Raw genomic sequence first — 18220 nt, 5'->3', positions numbered from 1 at the left:
ACCTCCTGTTCTAAATATAGTTCAAATTTTGATCAAACTAAAACATGCCTCGTAGAAGAAGTTATGCGACTTTTTCATTGTTTCCAGTATCAAGGGTGACATGGGTCTACACGACAATAATTATGACCCTTATCAGAAATCAGGTAGCAACATTATTTCCCGCTCCGCGTATCACTATCTTCACTACACCCCTAATATCATTGAATACAAAATCAGCGGTCTCCAAGACCCGGGTGGGGTAATAACTACAATATTTTTCAGGTCAAGGAGACCGGTCATATTTCTGCGCGAAATCTCCCATAAATAATCCGAAAAGATTGTGTTTAAACCCAATATAGGGTTTACTTGTAAATTGGTTCCGAAGGACGGTGGAGCTTACCTTGTCATAATTTACACTTTTTTCATTTTAATAAAGAAAGGGAGGGATGAACGTAGAGTGAATGAGATTCTCATTATCCTGCCCATGTTTTAAGGTGGGCAGATTAATGATAATGTAAAATGGCAAATAATGGAACAGAGGGCATTTATAACAACATTAAAAAGAATATAAGAACAGTATTTATATCTCTGTGAGTAAACGTAATGGTGTTATTTATTCTGTCTCTCTTGTACATTGGAATTTCATCCAACAATATAGCGCCTGATCAACCAAATCTGTTTGACATTTTTGTAACATTCACTTCTCATTACGACTAAAACAAAAGGCGCTAAGTCTCTTAAAATAGGTCAATGGTCATTGTGTGGCTGTCTACTAAAATCACAATTTCTAAATAGGATACCTACACATGGTACTACAGGGTGGTTACGCTATATTAAATCAGTCCATATTTTGGAAGACACAAAACAAGAAAATGTCGGAATTCTGTTTGAATTCTGAAATCAATGAAAGTTCATAGGTTCAGTTCAACCAATGAAAACATTTATCAATGGTACTGTCTTTAGAACCATTTTTGTGTATTAGCTACTTTTTGTCAGGGTGCGGGAAATAGGCCCCTTGCAACAAGAGGTACAGCTAGTTACCTTACTCGTACAATATTCTTCCACAACTTTTATAGGTTCTTCATACAATCACAAATTTTCGCTCATAACACAGGATTGGGCAATCCCTCACCTCCATCGATCGCTCACAGCTTACCAGGATCCGTCTCAGGTGGAGCAGACGTCCAAACTTTGTACCCTTGTCAACTCGAAAATGTCATGTTTATTTTTATTCCTCTCCTTTGATGGGAAAAAAATATGTTTTGTGATTATATTTTTTGAAGGTATTTCGTGGTTTGGTATTAGCGGTTCGTTTATTTTGTGGAAGGTAATTTTATTCGGGTTTTTGGTCAAATGGGCTTTATGTGTCCAATTGTGGCAGTTTGGTGATTGTATAAAAGCATCTTGCTGAGGTATACTTTTCGATGAGAATATGAATTTAAAAGTTAAATCATATCTTTAAATATAGTACAGATTACCAAGCTTAAGAGTTTGGTTGTATGTTGGCTCGAACGCCTGAATCTCAGCAACTTCTGGTCCGATTTGAAAAATATTTCAGTATTAAGCTCATTTACTTATCTCAACTATTTACTTAACTTTTATATATTTTATGCGGATGAAACCACTGGCAAAAGCTATCTATTTATAACCCACACATAAAAATAAATAGTTCCTATCATTTATAATACGAAAAATATACTCAAAGTCGTCATATTATAATACCCTCATAATATAATCGCGTGATCATTAGTCGTAAGCTTGTGACGTCACACATTTTCATTAAGCCAACTGACCTTTGCGTGTTAATAAATCTAATAATCTCTAATGCCTTCTTGGCTAATGTTAATGAGCTCTCTTTGTATTGTGACTTATATGTGGATATAAATATTTATATAGTAGGCATAATGTGTTGCTGGAATATTTGATGTCTGTCTGTTTCTAAGAAGGTTTTGACAGAATATCTATTCAGTTCATTATTGATGATATAGTCTAGTTTGCGTCAGTCGTGGTGGCCTATTGGGTAAAGGACCAACCTCTCAAGTATGAGAGCGCGGGTTCGATCCCAGGTCAGGCAAGTACCAATGCAACTTTTCTAAGTTTGTATGTACTTTCTAAGTATATCTTAGACACCATTGACTGTGTTTCGGATGGCACGTTAAACTGTAGGTCCCGGCTGTCATTGAACATCCTTGGCAGTCGTTACGGGTAGTCAGAAGCCAGTAAGTCTGACACCAGTCTAACCAAGGGGTATCGGTTTGCCCGGGTAACTGGGTTGAGGAGGTCAGATAGGCAGTCGCTTCTTGTAAAGCACTGGTACTCAGCTGAATCCGGTTAGACTGGAAGCCGACCCCAACATGATTGGGAAAAGGCTCGGAGGATGATGATGAGTCTAGTTTGCGTCAGTGGTTTCCCCCGCGTCTTGTAGGTACTTAGCTCAACTGGATAAAAAATTGTCTAATATAATATTGCCTTCGCTAAGCATAGATTTTCCCGTACCAGCATAGATTTGCCCATACCAGAAACCAGTTTTTTTTTTATCACTCTAAGGCCCTTTTTGTTTAAGGACAACAAAAACGTGGTTTCTTGTAAAATATTTGTTAACTTTGAAAATTGATCCTAAAAATCCATAGTTTTGAGAAAAACTGACGTTTATTTGTCGCTGAACTTGGTCTTTTTTGAATCTTTATTTTAAAAAACAAACACTTTTATTTTGCAGTACAATTGTAATTTAAAAAATTGTCCTATTACAAAAAGTTTAAGACAAGATTGTAAAAAAAATGTATCCTAAAGAGTTTGAAGTCAAGCAGATAGGAGGGGGCTTCAGACTTCTTAGACACAGGGGAGGGGGGTGCCTCTTGTCTCTCAAACCAATCCGGTTCTGAAATACACAGATTATTTTAAAATACGACTATATTATTATTACTTATCTAGACTAATATACCGAAGAGAGAACATTGTTTCAGTATTGGGGCTACCCCGAGTTATATAGGCTATATTTTTATCGAGTACGTAAAGAATCTTCTCCAGGTAAAGCCGCGGGAAGTAGCCAGTTTACCATAAACAAGTTTGATAAAAAAAAAATGTAATATTAATGTTGTCCAACTAACGGTTTCCCATGTTTACACATGCGCCATGGGGGATTGTCATGCACGTATTTACCAAGCTACAGATATTTCACCTCAAAAACTATGCGGCATGCATCCAGCAAAAATATAGGAAAAACAAATCATGCAAGTTTTCTTCACTATTCCTTTTACATGAAAAAAATGGATTCAAACTATAAAAGCGGTTTCAAACTACCGAATTTCGCGGAATGTGTCGCGCGTAGAATAAGCTGCGAAAAAACTGTCGCGCGATTTCGAATGTCATCGTTTGTACCACTATTTTATGTCGCTCGTATACATTGGCTAGTGTGAAAGCGCTTTAATCAACTATGAGTAGATGTCTACTACATAGTATAAAATATTTGGCTTCGCTACTTCAATATTAATTTATATGAGTAACCTTAATAACCAGTTCTGATTAGATCTTTGTAAATTGTGAAGGTAATTAAGAAAGTAATTTGTAATTACCACATTATTTACGAGTAAACTACTTAATTTTCTCGATCAAAATCTAGATTTTCGTTTACACGAAAACTAATTATTAAGGTTTCACATTTCTATATAAGTTCCACTTTATGAAATCACTTACACGTTAATAAGAAAATTTACTCAGGGTGGGTTGCACCATTTCATTTACACGTAACAATAATCAAACCATAACCAGCCGTCAAACTAACCGCCAATTTGGTCGAATTACCGTCCCATCAGGCTATCAGAGTGAAGGAATAGGGAGTGCACCTGTGTCTGCGCAAATGCTTGTGCACTATAATATGTCCTGCGCCGCTGGCTGAGAAAACAATCGACTAAGACACTATTAATGTAATCAATAGTTTGTAGTTACATGGTGTAACCCACCCTTAAAATGTGTCAAAATAGAAAGGACCTTTGAAACTCACCTTAAATATAAACATTATTGGCCGTTTCCATTATAATATTGGAACCTCCTACGGCTAAATGGCTTTTCACCCGGCGGATCAAGTAAGAGTTGTAGTTGAAATTGATCTAATTGGTTGCAGCAAGAAATACAATTTAATTATAAATATTGAATAAACATAATATTCTTTAAGGAGAAAACAAACAAAATTAGCTAGAACGTGCTACATGCAAGAATAAGACACACAAACAAGACTGGTAAAACATGCAAGAATAAAGGTAACATGCTAAGATACTTTAAAGCTATATAAATATAAGTATATTAATTCCTTCATTTCGAGCCTGGACAGTAGATAATTTCTGTAAAGGATGAAAAATTATTAAAAGTTCACTTTTCCCCAAAAAACTCATGCATAAGGTTTTTGAAGAATTCTCACCCACGTGTTCCTTTTCAATATCAAAGTTACTTTCCAATAGAGACTCCTCCTCGTCTGAAGATTGGTATGGCTCAGCAAATTCTCTGTTTCCTGAAGTGATTTGTATAGAATATAAGTAGCTAGCTCCTGACATAATAATACTCGCGTACAGGCCACGACGGCTGTTCTCCGAGGATCTCAGCCATCCACGCAGGACATTTTATAGAGTACAATCATTTGCAGACACAGGTGCACTCCCTATTCCCACACTCTCATAGCCTGATGGGACGGCAATCATTTACCTTTTCTCCAAGTTGCAGCACCAACAACTTCCACTTTGAGTTGCTTTGGGAAAGTTTCTAAATCCCACATAATATGATTTCAGAACGTCACGGGAATCGAACCCGACACCCCGTGCGTAGCAGTCATGCTTTGCATACCTATTTTTAACCCCCGACGCAAAAACGACGGGGTGTTATAAGTTTGACGTGTCTGTGTGTGTGTGTGTGTGTGTGTGTGTGTGTGTGTGTATGTGGCATCGTAGCTCCCAAACGGATGATCCGATTGTAATGCGGTTTTTTTTGTTTAAAAGGTATGTCAGTCGGGAGTGTTCTTAGCTATGTTTGGTGGAAATCGGTTCAGGTCTTCAAGGTCATCAGCTCGTTTGCTAGATGTGATAGGAATGTTACACGCTCAGTTTACTTGCACGTATATGTGGGATCTGAAATTTGAAACACTAATGTCTTTTGGAACCACTGAGCTGGTCTGCTGTTAGGGCACGAAGGTAGGAGACGTAACCCTGAACTGCCTTTTAGTAAACCCATCGAGTTTGGGCTCGTTGAATTTGTCTTGACGAGTTCTCTTCATGTTTCTGATTGACGAGAACCTAATGCTGGAAATGGAATGTGGCGGATGAAACCCTGGGATGCCGGAATTAAACGGATAAACCGATTTATATTTTTGCTGAAAATCTAGAATGTCCAAAGGTGAATCTTTATTGTTTCTCAATCTGTGCAATTCTCCCAGAGCCAGTTTGTCATGAGGATTGTTAAACAGCTTCCTTTGGCCGAGATCGCAAATAGCGACCCCATCTTAAGATAAAATAAATTAAATGAAAGAAGGAAAAATTAAGGAGCTCCTTTAAAAAGCATGAAATAAAATAAAATTATAAATTTAAAAAAACCCCCGACCCAAAAAGTACGCAATAATTATGACAAAAGGTTAAAACGCTAAACCCTATAAAAGCAAAAATAACTTTAACACTACGTAAACTAAATTTTGACGTGTCGGGGGACCGCTTTTTACCTTCATAAATACTTACATAAATCAAATGATACCTACCTAATTACAACATTCGTTTAAAAAAAACACGTATCTAAAGTAATGAATTAGAGCGGTCCCCCGACACGACAAAATTTAGTTTACGTAGTGTTAAAGTTATTTTTTGCTTTTTATAGGGTTTAGCGTTTTTAACCTTTTGTCATAATTATTGCGTACTTTTTTTGGGTCGGGGGTTTTTTACAATTGGGATACTGACAGGACAAACATCTGCCTAGCCTTTTACCAACTGTGTTGGGATCGGCTTCCAGTCTAACCAGATGCAGCTGAGTACCAGTGTTTTACAAGGACCGACTGCCTATCTGACCTCATCAACCCGGCTTCTCGGGCAACCCAATACCCCTAGGCAAGACTAGTTCTCGGACTTTCTGGCTTCTGACTACCCGTAGTGACTGCCAAAGATGTTCAATGACAGCCGGGACCTACAGTTTATCGAGCCCTTCGGCACAAGACAGGACATTCATAGGCGACTATATTTAATATGGTTTACTTTGAATTAACCAGTAATACTTACTCTTGCTTGGATGTTCGATTGCCAATTCATTGTCTGGTATAGAACCCACACTCAACTTGGAATGATAAGGTTCTTCAATTCTTCTGTTACCTGTAGTGATGGGGTGTCATAAAATAGGTTAATGTTATATTAGTGATGTTAGTTACAGACAATTGCGTATAACAGCAGTTAAGTTTTAACAAAACATTGGGACAAAAAATTGACGTGCTAAGTTAGCAAAAGTTTTGACTTCAGTACACAATGAAAAAAAAAATGCAATTTTGACATTTGTGAATGAATTATTACATAAAATAATAAGAGCATGGGGGCACTGCAAACTTGTAGTCGGCCGATAGTTTGATCGACCTTATAAATTAGTGTGAAGATTATTGATCAGATATCCGGTCGGTATCAGACTGACTGCATTTTTTAATGAATTTACGATCATCTTCAAAATAAACTATCAACCAACTTGTCGGCCGATAGTTTGGTTTGCAGTGTGCGGGAGCTGTAAGGCTAGTTTTACAGTCACGCTGAACGCATATTCATAATTATATTAAAACAAAATTGTCTTTGAATAATGTTTAATGGTCAGGGGCGCGATTCTACTAATTTTACTTAAGTGACTTACGATTCACATTTGACTGAGATCCAATCACGTCTCAGTTACGATTGAAGCGTATGTGGCATTCCACTATTTTTTCTTTTAAATAAACGTTTTTATCCATTTCTGTGATTTTATTGCAGAGCAAATTACCGTATAGACCAAATGGCAGACCAATCGCAAACCAATCGAATATGATTGGTCTTATATTAGTAGCAGAATGTCCGCTAAGGTTAAAACTGTGCTATTCAATTGTGACATTATTAACTTAGCACAATCGGGCGTCAGTGCGACTGTAAAACCGGACTAAATATATTTTAACAAAATAAAAACATGTTATACCTCTAATGTAGTTGTAAATAGGCGATGGTATCATTCTGTACCTATTTTGGAATCTGGATCTTGGTTCTTGTATGACAGGTATTTCTATAATGTATCCATGCCTTTCTGTTGCCTGGTCGTATGTTGATGCCCCCGAACTTTGAGTATATGGTAATACTGCAAAGGTCAATATTTTGAATATAGTCGTAGAGTATGATTTAGGTAGTATATGTACTTAAAATTTGAAATTAACATCATTACATATTTTTTTCATTTTATAGCTTGAGGCTTGAGCGCTGTTGCACTTTGTCAGTCTCGTCAGATTTGGCAAAAGATGTATGAAAAATATTCATAAAATATAGGTAAATTAAAATAATCACCGGTCTCTATCCTATTTTCAGATATTTAGTTATAATTTTTTTTTTTTTAAATAAATATATTGGATATTTAATGAATTACCTGCTCGTTTATATGGTCTGTCAATACTTAGGGTCGCCGGGACCTTCGATTTAATGATACTCCATGTTGATTTGAAAGCCTCCTGCAAACAATATCATATAAACGTCACATAATATAAGTAGTACTTAGATAATATGCATGATTTTAGCTATTTTGTTGGATGTAGAAATATAATTATATATACTTTATAAAAAGTATGTTGTTTATTAAATACCGGATTTTCACAAAACTTGACCAAGCCAAGCAATTCTTTTAATTAAAAATATTTTCAACATTTCCAGTATTGATATGTCTGGACATAGTAACTTCACATACTAAAAAATCAATTAAATATAAAAAGAACAAACAGAAATATGTACAGGAAAAATATTTACATTATAAAATCAGTCAAAAGTAATAAAAAAATATTATACAATCGAGGTGCAAACAAAAATTGAACAAAAAAACAAAGAAAATAATCTTACCTCCGAATTAGTAACAGAATCACAAAACACACAATTATAATTATTAAACAACATTAAAGTTAATTGCACATTTAAGAATTGCATATATCTGTTCATTGTGGTGACAAACTGTGAATGACTTGATAAAGACCGGACAATCTTAAACTTGTTATATGTTTATATATTAAGTTTTAAAACAAACATATGTATGTAACTTCCTTATTTTATTGTCTTAACATTGTATGCGAACTCAAATTTCCGGGGAAAACAAGAATTTATTTGTGTTACTAAAAAGATTCTTAAAAATTGTATAACTATGTTTTGGTATTACAGTAATTGAATAGTTCGCAAAAAAATGGAATTAATATTTCAAGCAAATTGAACTAAAATATCTACGTATCTTCAGAGGTATCCAGGGCTGGGATTGTTCGAAAGAGTTAACCCGGTACATAAAGGACTAAAGAAGGAACATGGTGGGTTTCAGTCAGTAAGAGTCTACCACACCCTCACGCTGCAATTACAGCGGAATGTTGACTTTCCGTAGAAAAAGACTGCATACTTGCTTGGTAAATAATTTAAATTTTATCAGCTGTACAAAAAGTTTATATTTATTTTATTTATTTAGTTATTTATTTCTACACTCTATTCGTCGTCACACAAAACGTCCACTGCTTGACAAAGGCCTCCCTAGACACAATCTATCACATAGCACAGGTGTATTTGCCCATATTCACCGCGTTGGGCATGTATTGGTGAGATACATTAAATTAGGCTGCTGAAATAGACAGAAGAATTTCCTATAGACATTTATCAATCTTTAGAAGTCGCAAATCATTAGTCTAAGATAGCAACAGCTAGAACAACAAATATTTTTTGGTTCCCATTCTCATCTATTCGCTCATTATTGTTATTTTATGTCCATAAAATAGTTACAAACTTCAATTACGATATGGAAATAGTTTTTAGGAATTAGTAAGAATTTATTTTTAAATATTATTTATAACCGACTGCCAAGAAGAGTTATGTTTTTCAAACTTTGTTATATACTTACGAAGTGAGAAAAATAACAAATTATAAAATTACAAGCCAATTAAATGGCGAACATATTAATATAAGAATAATGATCAATAAAACCACTAAAAGATTTCCAACTTTTTATATCTTAAGAAAATTAACAATGTTATTAATTAATGTAATATTTATTAAATATACAATAGTGGTACAAACGTCTCTTCAGTCTGATAATCATTAATATAATATCTATCAGTTTCTGGCTTAGGCGTTTGTAAAAATATGATATCCGGGTCTCGATCTGTAAACAAGGAAATAATTCAATATTCAATTCAATATGGGCTTATATAAAAAAAAACTATACTTCTATAATAAAGAGGAATAATTTTTTTGTGTCTTAGTTTGTACCCTAAAGGCTCCGAAACTAATGAACCGATTTGGAAAATTCTTTCATTGTCATACAGCTACACTCTTCTCCAATAACACAGGCTATATTTTATCCCATTACGGGCAGTAGTTCAATGATCGAAATGGCTAGTTATTAACATAGGGTGATACCCAGTGAACGAATTTTTGACGGCAATGTTTTCAATTTTTTGCTATACGACATTGAGACTTAAAATAAGTTATATCTTCATTAAATAACTTACTTATTACTTTAAGAGATGATTACGAACTTATTTCGACCTAGGTGCATAAAAAGTTTTTTTTTATAGTTTTGCTTTAAAAATAGAGTCTAGCAATGCGAAAAGACTCTTTGGACACTAAAAAGAAAACAATAATTAAATTTTAATATTAAAATGACACGAGGATAAAATACTAAAAATTAAAATAAATGATCAATTATTATTTGTTCTTATTATTTAGACACATATTATACAATGTGTCCCGGGGATAAGTGACCGCCCGAAATTTTTTGAATATTTGTACAAAATTAAGGATAATTTCATTTATATTTTTGAAAAAAATCATTAAAAAAATTTTATCGTCAGGCCTGTTAATAACATGCTTTGCTCTTTTTTTTCAAATTTCAACTGACTGTATTTTTGCATTTGTTTGAAATAGCAGCAAACATTGTTGTGAGCTATTGTAGGAAATATCATGTAGTTTATTAATAAATTAAAAGAAAGTGATATTATCGGGGCATTTATTGGACTTATTTTGAAAAAACTGAAAAAAAGGCGTTATTTTCTTTGAATTTTTATTTTCTTTTTTTTCTAATAAATGTTTTATTACATTTTTGTTATGTTTGATAATTTTAATTGATAAACTATGATGTCGGCTAGTCAATAAAGAAAAAGAATTTAAAAGATGTAAAACTTAGGAAATATCTTAAAAAAACTGCAGCACGTCACAGTATTTACTAAAAATCATTAAAAAAAAACCAAAGGCGGTAAGTCCCAAATATAAAGGAAATTATCCTTAATTTTGTACAAATATTCAAAAAATTTCGGGCGGTCACTTATCCCCGGGACACATTGTATATTTAACTTACTCATATCTGAAAGCAATGAAGATACAATCATTATAATTAATATTTATTAATTAAACGAATCTTTATATTTAAATATTCAAATAATACCAATAAACCTACCTACACGTACGTACCTACATAAGTATGTAAAGGAAGCATAGAAAGAGTGTACTCAAATAGATTTTTGGGAAATCTGGCCTTTAAATCTGCTATACATATAATATTAGTACGACCTACCTGAAAAATACATTAGGTACTTAAATTATTTTTTAAAAAACATTTGCAGGCTTCAAACTATAGGGACTTATGTGCAAATAATGTGTTTTTAAATTTAACCAGCACTTTTTTTCTTACGATTTAAAATACATAGCAAAACTACTTGTTGTCGTTATATACAATATGAAACTATCAAGTCATAACATTGTTTCTTTTTTAGTTTATAAACAACTTAATAGAACATTTCAATCATTTTAAGGTCACACACGCACAGAAAGACACAGAAAGATACTACATTTAGATTTTTACATCCTGAAAAATAGGAATTCTCCAGCCACACTATAGTTTGAAGCCCACAACATCTATTACTTACCATCAAATCTGTTCTTCTTGTTCACAACATAATGTGCGTTCTGCATCCTCCTCCAATCTCCGAAAGTCCTGAAACTTGGTGACGTTATTAACGGAATGGTCACCCGAGGACCTTCCGTACTGATTCTCAAAAACTTGAAAGGCTGTGTAGTGGGGGGCGGTTCTGTCCTTTCAGTTGCTTGAGTGGGTAAAGTTTTCAATCCTGAAAATTTTTACATGTGTTAATTTTTAAAGAGTGGTAAAGGCCCACACATCCTCCGAGCCTTTTTCCCAACTATGTTAGGGTCGGCTTCCAGTCTAACAGGATTCAGCTGAGTACCAGTGCTTTACAAGAAGCGACTGCCTATCTGAACCCCTCAACCCAGTTACCCGGGCAATCCGATACCCCTTGGTTAGACTGGTGTCAGACTTACTGGCTTCTGACTACCCGTAACGACTGCCAAGGATGTGGGGCGGGTCGCTAGTAAAATATATTGTGTTGACTTACTTCCTCTTTTCCCCAGACGGACTATCCTGTGAGGTCTGTGGATAGCATCAGTTATAGATGTCCAAGCCGTGCTGAATGCTTTCTGCAAAGACGCGAGCGCATCCATTAAAGCGTCCCAAGCCCTTCTAAAGAAATCCTTACAAAAAACAACATTATCTGTAGCGTATTACAGTTCAAAATTGCATGCATACAATGTAGTAGATGTTCAGAGTTTAGTTATGATAATAATTGAATGGATTTGTAATTAGAATGTGTGAATGAGATTGATTTGGTAAATCAAAGTTTAATATAACATTGGACTGACTTATGTCTTCAGCACACTATTTTACGTATTATGTGATTATTTCACAGTCAGAATAATATTCAACGATTTTTTTTAATAATAAAAAATAACTAATAAAAATAAAAAAAAAACGTAAGGTAAAAAGATACTCACTTAAAACTTCCCAGTTTAGTTCCAACCATTATTAGATGACACACGCCAATCAAAACAGAACTTTATTCCGTCGTAATACAGTCGCATTTGTTTTTAAACAATCAAATTCACAACAGATTATTCCATAGCTGTCCAACGCCTGGAATGATAGTATTGTCAAACTCTTTCTGTTTTTATTCAGAAAGATTAGCTTCCAAATTGTAGGTTTTTTGAAGCCTTAGGGCCCAGAATCCACTAAAGCGTAGCGGAGAAGTTTTTTAACCACCAATAGAGTTTGGATGAATTTGGATATTCAGACATCTGGTCTCCGCCCTCTCCAGTATGATTGCTTTCTTAAAACATTATTTTAAACTAGCTGATCCCGTAAACTTCGTATCGTTTAAACCTTCCCTGGACCTCTACAAACATTTTAAAACCAAAATAAGCCAAATCGGTCCAGCCATTCCGGAGTTTTAGTGAGACTAACGAACAGCAATTCATTTTTATATATAAGAAGATTATTTTTTTAATAAATTGAATTATAAAAATGTAACGCCTATTAACTTTTTTTCCTATACCTTTGGGGGGAGGCCTTTGTCCAGCAGTGGACGTCTTTCGGGTGGCACGACGACGCTATTTTAGAGCTAAAGAGGACTACATAAAACTATCAGAATAAAGGTTTGTTTAATATATTATTATTTATTGATTGAATTGATCATTTTATAAATAACCTACATCGAATGTTTAAAAACTTCTCCACTCTGCTTCGCTTTGGTGGAGTCTGGGCTGATTACCCGAGTTTATTACTAGCTAGAATAAATATTATTTAGTTCACCATAAATAATCATTATGGCTAAAGATTATGGCTATAAAAGTAAGGTTTCGTTTTCTTCCGTGTCCCAAAACTGGTTAGAAAACTTTATGCCGGTTTCATGGCAACTAAACCATTAAGGTTAAAGATATAAGTGAATAAATATCGCACTTTTTGTAGTAAAAGTGATATCAAAATTACGCCCAAGATAACAGATTTCTTAATTCTGCATGTATGGATAATTCATTGTTATTAGTTGTACTAAAAATAACAATAGATAAAGATCCAAATGAGAATAATATGCCAACATACATTTAAAAAAACCCTTAAAAATATATATTTTAACAGATAACTTGGAGGTACGGTTAGAGTCAAAAGTAGCGGAACAAATCAAAACTTTGCTTAACTGCCTTACATCGTTAAGGGACATAATTTCTTAACAACACAAACGCCGAAATGAACTCAACATCTTAAACCTCAAAAATAGTAGGTGAATACTCTAGTAAGTAAGTGAACAAAACGGTGTTTAACAGTTTTTAAAATTATGATTTCTTCATCTACTTTTGAAGCTGATTGTACTAAGTCTATCTACATTATTAGTGACATTACAAATGACATACCACACAGATTGATTAGAAAAAAGGTGCAGTTTTCACACAAAAGTACTTACGGCGACTTCACTCGGTAGATTGGTCAGGAAATCTTTAAAACCACCATAACTTTTGTCCACTAAACACAGTAGGATTAAGGAAATAGTCATGAACAGCCTCATTGCACAGTTCCGTCCATAGACTAGACACCACTCGACACGACGTATCAATGAACAATGAACAATGTCAGTCTGTTCAAATTATATTAGAAACACTTTCTTTACTATGTCTCGTGTCGTTGTGTGCGTTTTTCTGTGCCTGTGTGGGTGAATGTTTTGATGAATGGTAAATTAGGAATGGAAGGAAGGTTCTAGTTTGTTAAATATTGTTCAAATATTGTATTGTAGTTTTGAATGGATAAAAACTCGGCCGCGGGAAGTGGCTCCCACCTGGAGCAACTATTACAGTCAAACCAACAAATTATTTAAAGAGTTAAGTCTTGCATGCTTTACAATGGTTTGTTTGATTGGTTAACAAAAATATGCATGAATACAACTATCAGTTTTGACACGACAATGATAGAAATCACAAAACTGATACACATTCGCCTCGGTATCACAAAAAGTATATTCCTAGTATGCCCATGATTTTTCCGCGACGCGTATCTGCCAGTGAAATCAGATACAAACGACATCCCATCAGAGATTTCTCTCACAACGACTTTCCTCTTTCGATTTAGGACGAAAAAATGGAACTGTATGAAAAAACGTACCTTTTGCTCAGAAATACAAGGAAAACGAGCTGTTATTAAGAGAACCCTTTAAATCATGGTACATGTATGTCAAATCTTACGTTTTTATCTCCCTCTTGTTTTATATGAACGAGCAAAAAAGGGGTCATCTATCAATTTTTATCTTTATGTAAAACACGTGTTTTTTGTGTTACTTCATATCTTCGTGAAGAACATTATATTAATGTCTTACATTCATTGCAATAACGGTAAAATATTTTTTTAAGTTTTTTAACCGACTTACCAAAAAAATAGGAAGTTTTCAATCCGACCACGATTTTTCGTTAAATATGTAATATTTCAAAAGCAATGGAAAAAAGAATGTGAAACCAATATTTTCTTCCTTGCATTGTTTTTTGCCATTCATCAACTTATAGGTATAATTATATTAAGTTGATATTTTAATTTTTTTAACTAGAAATTTTCAAAATCACTTTTCTAAAGTCTTGCCAAGACTCTTGATCACAAATCTAGGAGAGCAAATGACACTATTACAGAGTTGTATGATCAGGAAATCTTTCTTAACATTAAACAATTTAGTTCTCAAAACATATAGATTGTGCTTCGAGATAATTTGTATATACTTAGAATCTTGACAATGATGCACGTGCATCGTTAATGTTATACTTTGAAAGTATTGCACGCAGATGTCAAGAGCAAGTGGTCATAATATTTACATTTTCCCTTACCTACACAGTAAAGCTCACTTTTACCAATATGATAAACGTCTGTTTAAAATAAACTACTGTTAATCATAATTAAACACCCCTAACAGTCGACTTTAAACCATCCATTTTGGACTTCAGTTACTAAAATTATAATTTCACATAGCAAGGTTGGGCAAAAACTAGACTACATGAAAATTTCTGCTTCGTAGCAAAATCAACTTGTGATTTAACCAACCGATTAAGTAAATGTCGGTGAAATTAGCTGTAAAAATGTATGTCACAAAAAAATAAATTGACAATCAATTAAAAGATTTTTTTTTAGACAAGCATTATTTCATTTTAGTTAATTTTGAAGTCTGCACAACTAATGTGTAATGTTTTGATAGTAGCATGAATAGAATCGGCGCAGTCATTCATACAAAAACATTCATCATTTCGATTGTTTTCGATTTCTATGCAGTAGTAGAACTATAATCAAAATTTAGCTATGGCTATATTTTACACTTCATTGTATTTCATGATAATATTTATCTATAGTATCACATATGCCAATTTTGATATTGAAACTTCATGCGGAATAATAACCTACTTATAACTATACCTAGCTACACTATTCTATTAGATAAAGTCTGTGATAATAGCTGTATTTATTTAAATAAATAATTATAAAAATTAGAACAAACGGAAATGTTATAGGAATATAGGGTGGCTGGTAATTAGTGACCAATACTTTTACACTCATGATCAAGAACAACTTTCCTAAAGAAACTTTTTATTTATACTCATTACTTCAATCACAATACCAAAACAAACCAACATAAAGTTTAAAATTATGTGCAAACTGATGATAATGATGATTAAAATGAAGATTATAATATTGTTTGTTCCTTGGTAAAGTTGTTTGCAATCATGAGTATAATCACGTGTTTAAGAATCGGTCACTAATTTACCAATCACCCTATATATTTAGCCTTCCTTCAATTCCTAGAAATAAATGTATCAAGTAGACCGAAATGTGTCAAAAAGTATCACATTTTAAAATTATAATTGAGGATGAGTTACACCATTTAACCACAAAAGTAACCAAGTCATAACAAAACGTGAAATTGCCGGCTATTGGTCCAATCGGCAATTTGACCACTGAATGATTCCGTTATCGTTATAATTGAATGGTGCAACTTGCTTTATTCAAAACCATCACTCAGTGATCTCGAAAGAACATATTCCACTTTTTTATAAATATTCAAAATACAAATTATTATTTTAATTTGCTTTTAAAATTACCAAAACAGCAACCGTTGACTGAAACGAGCGTAATCGTAAAAATAACAATGAAAACTACTACAAAAAAAAATACTACGTTCGATGTAAAAACAAACAGTTATGTAATAAAATCTTCGAGTAATAATCGCGGAATTCACAAAACTGCACAATCTTCATAAAAAAGAAATATGGCGGCACAATATTATTTAAACTTTATTTTTTTTTTGCAATATATTTGTAATAATATATGTGATCCGTTTCAACGCTACCGTAGCACTGATTTGAAACTGATTTGAATTATGTAAAAGAATTTCGCACGAGTATATTTACAACCTTTGTTAAGATATTCTAAATCAAAACAAAATTTGTGCATGTGTGAGTGCATCTGTGTATATAGAGATGTGTCTTCACAGGACTAGATCATACTGCCATCTCATTTTTAAACAGTTGTAACTACTTTGAAATTTTCGAACAAATATAGCTTTGTTGATTGTGGAAATAAAGTCGAGTTTTGAATGAACTTTTGCGTAAGTGATTGTCATAATAATTTGATATTATTTCTAGAGGAAGAGTTAAAAGTAAAACATTTATATCGTTTTGTCGTACTGAAATTTACATAATAGGTACAATAGTGTTTTCTTGATCAAATATTTCATATTTTAAACAGTATAAAGAAATGTTTATTTTTATGCAATAGGCATAATATTGTAGTTACTTAAGAAGTCTATCTTATAACTTTGACGTAATATTAATTGTTTACACATTTTGTATTCAATTGCTGTTGGTGAAACAACTAGCCGGATAAGACATTATTATTAAAATATATACTTAAAATCAAAGTAATAACAATGGGCTATAAAATAAAACTAAATGAAAAAAGTATATTAATTGATTGATATAATAAGTTAAAGGTAAGTTACTCAGCTGCATCCTGACTGGAAGTCGACATACATAATAATGTAGTTGGGAAAAGGCTCCGGATGTGATGCCGATTATGCGAAGTGAACTCTGACTGTCTATCGCGCTCTCACAGCACGACCATTTAAACAATTTCAATGTATGGTACACATATACCTATTGTCTAGAGCCTGAAAATAGGATAATATCCGGGCACGGAAGGAGTTGTAGGAAGTAGAAGAACTGTGAAAAACGGCCGGCTCTAATCATTTCTTTGACACCCTCATTGCTTTGCCAACTTCTGCGAAAAGGTATACATATACATACATCAAAGTTTTCATTACTGAAACACGGTTTCCCGTCTCACAAACAACATTGCGGTTTATAAGTAGTTTTTGAAGCGTGACATACATTTCGTTCCCTTAAGGGCTGAGCCATGGAGAACAAAATGACTAGCGGAGATGTCATAACGCACAATCTCCTAAGATGTAGCATACCAAATGAATCGCGGGAGTTTGAGGCACAAGAAACATTACTAGCTTCGCCCTTATAGGTATACCTTCTATGGAATGGCGAATGGACGGACCATTATTTTCAAAACAAAATCACCCAGATTCAATCCAGACCAATCTTTGACAAACTGCTTTGATTTTACAAGGAACCCGTCCGTCGTTATTTTAAGTAACTGATCACGCCCACCGCATGTTTCTTGACCTACAAGAACACGCTTGACCTACCTTCCTTACGGCATCTCCACTGGTTCCTTCCTCCGTGGTCTAAGCCAATCTTACTGACGCATCCACGAACTAGGTCGCTTTTGAAATGCCAGTCTATTCAAGCAGTGTTTAGGACTAACTACGTGACATAGCTACAGAATGCGAGAGTTATAAGTTTAGAACTTAAATAACTTATTTATTGCTGGTTTCAAGTTATTTTGGTGCTGTTTTGGTTGTTGTCTTGTGGTGACGTAAACGGCTGTGTTGTTTCAATCCATATTTAATGCTGTGAACACAAAAAGACATACGAACAGAGTTAATGTCTGTCTGTCCATTTGTATTTCATTTTTACGCTCAAACTACTGAACCAATTTGATTAAAATATAACACACAATTTAACGTCTAGTCTAGATACAGGCCTGAGGCATAGGCTGTTTTTTTCCGGGTGCGGGAATTAGATCCAATTGAATTGGAACTTTG

The 18220-nt window shown here is 33.8% G+C and overlaps 1 protein-coding gene across 4 annotated transcripts; it reads right to left on the bottom strand.

The window, feature by feature from the left end:
- Positions 1–2697: 2697 nt before the first annotated feature.
- On the bottom strand, positions 2698–16385 carry LOC110376514 (uncharacterized). Of its 4 annotated transcripts, none has more exons than XM_064037367.1 (8): positions 16149–16385; positions 13487–13724; positions 7588–7669; positions 7150–7305; positions 6225–6314; positions 4394–4483; positions 3980–4316; positions 2698–2857 (listed from the first exon to the last, which is right to left on the bottom strand). In XM_064037367.1, exons 2-7 carry the CDS (start codon positions 13586–13588, stop codon positions 4288–4290), a joined length of 549 nt encoding a protein of 182 aa, XP_063893437.1. In that variant the 5' UTR covers positions 13589–13724; positions 16149–16385; the 3' UTR covers positions 2698–2857; positions 3980–4287. The 4 variants fall into 4 exon arrangements, with proteins under 4 accessions (XP_063893437.1, XP_063893431.1, XP_063893429.1 ...); XM_064037361.1 differs by having other exon boundaries at positions 3980–4085; XM_064037359.1 differs by having other exon boundaries at positions 3980–4483.
- Between the last annotated feature and the right edge of the window lie 1835 nt (positions 16386–18220).

This window comes from Helicoverpa armigera, chromosome 2 (assembly GCF_030705265.1).
Source record: "Helicoverpa armigera isolate CAAS_96S chromosome 2, ASM3070526v1, whole genome shotgun sequence".
Taxonomy (NCBI): domain Eukaryota; kingdom Metazoa; phylum Arthropoda; class Insecta; order Lepidoptera; family Noctuidae; genus Helicoverpa; species Helicoverpa armigera.
Note: the sequence above shows the minus strand (reverse complement) of the source record. Positions and strands in the feature narration are given on the sequence as shown.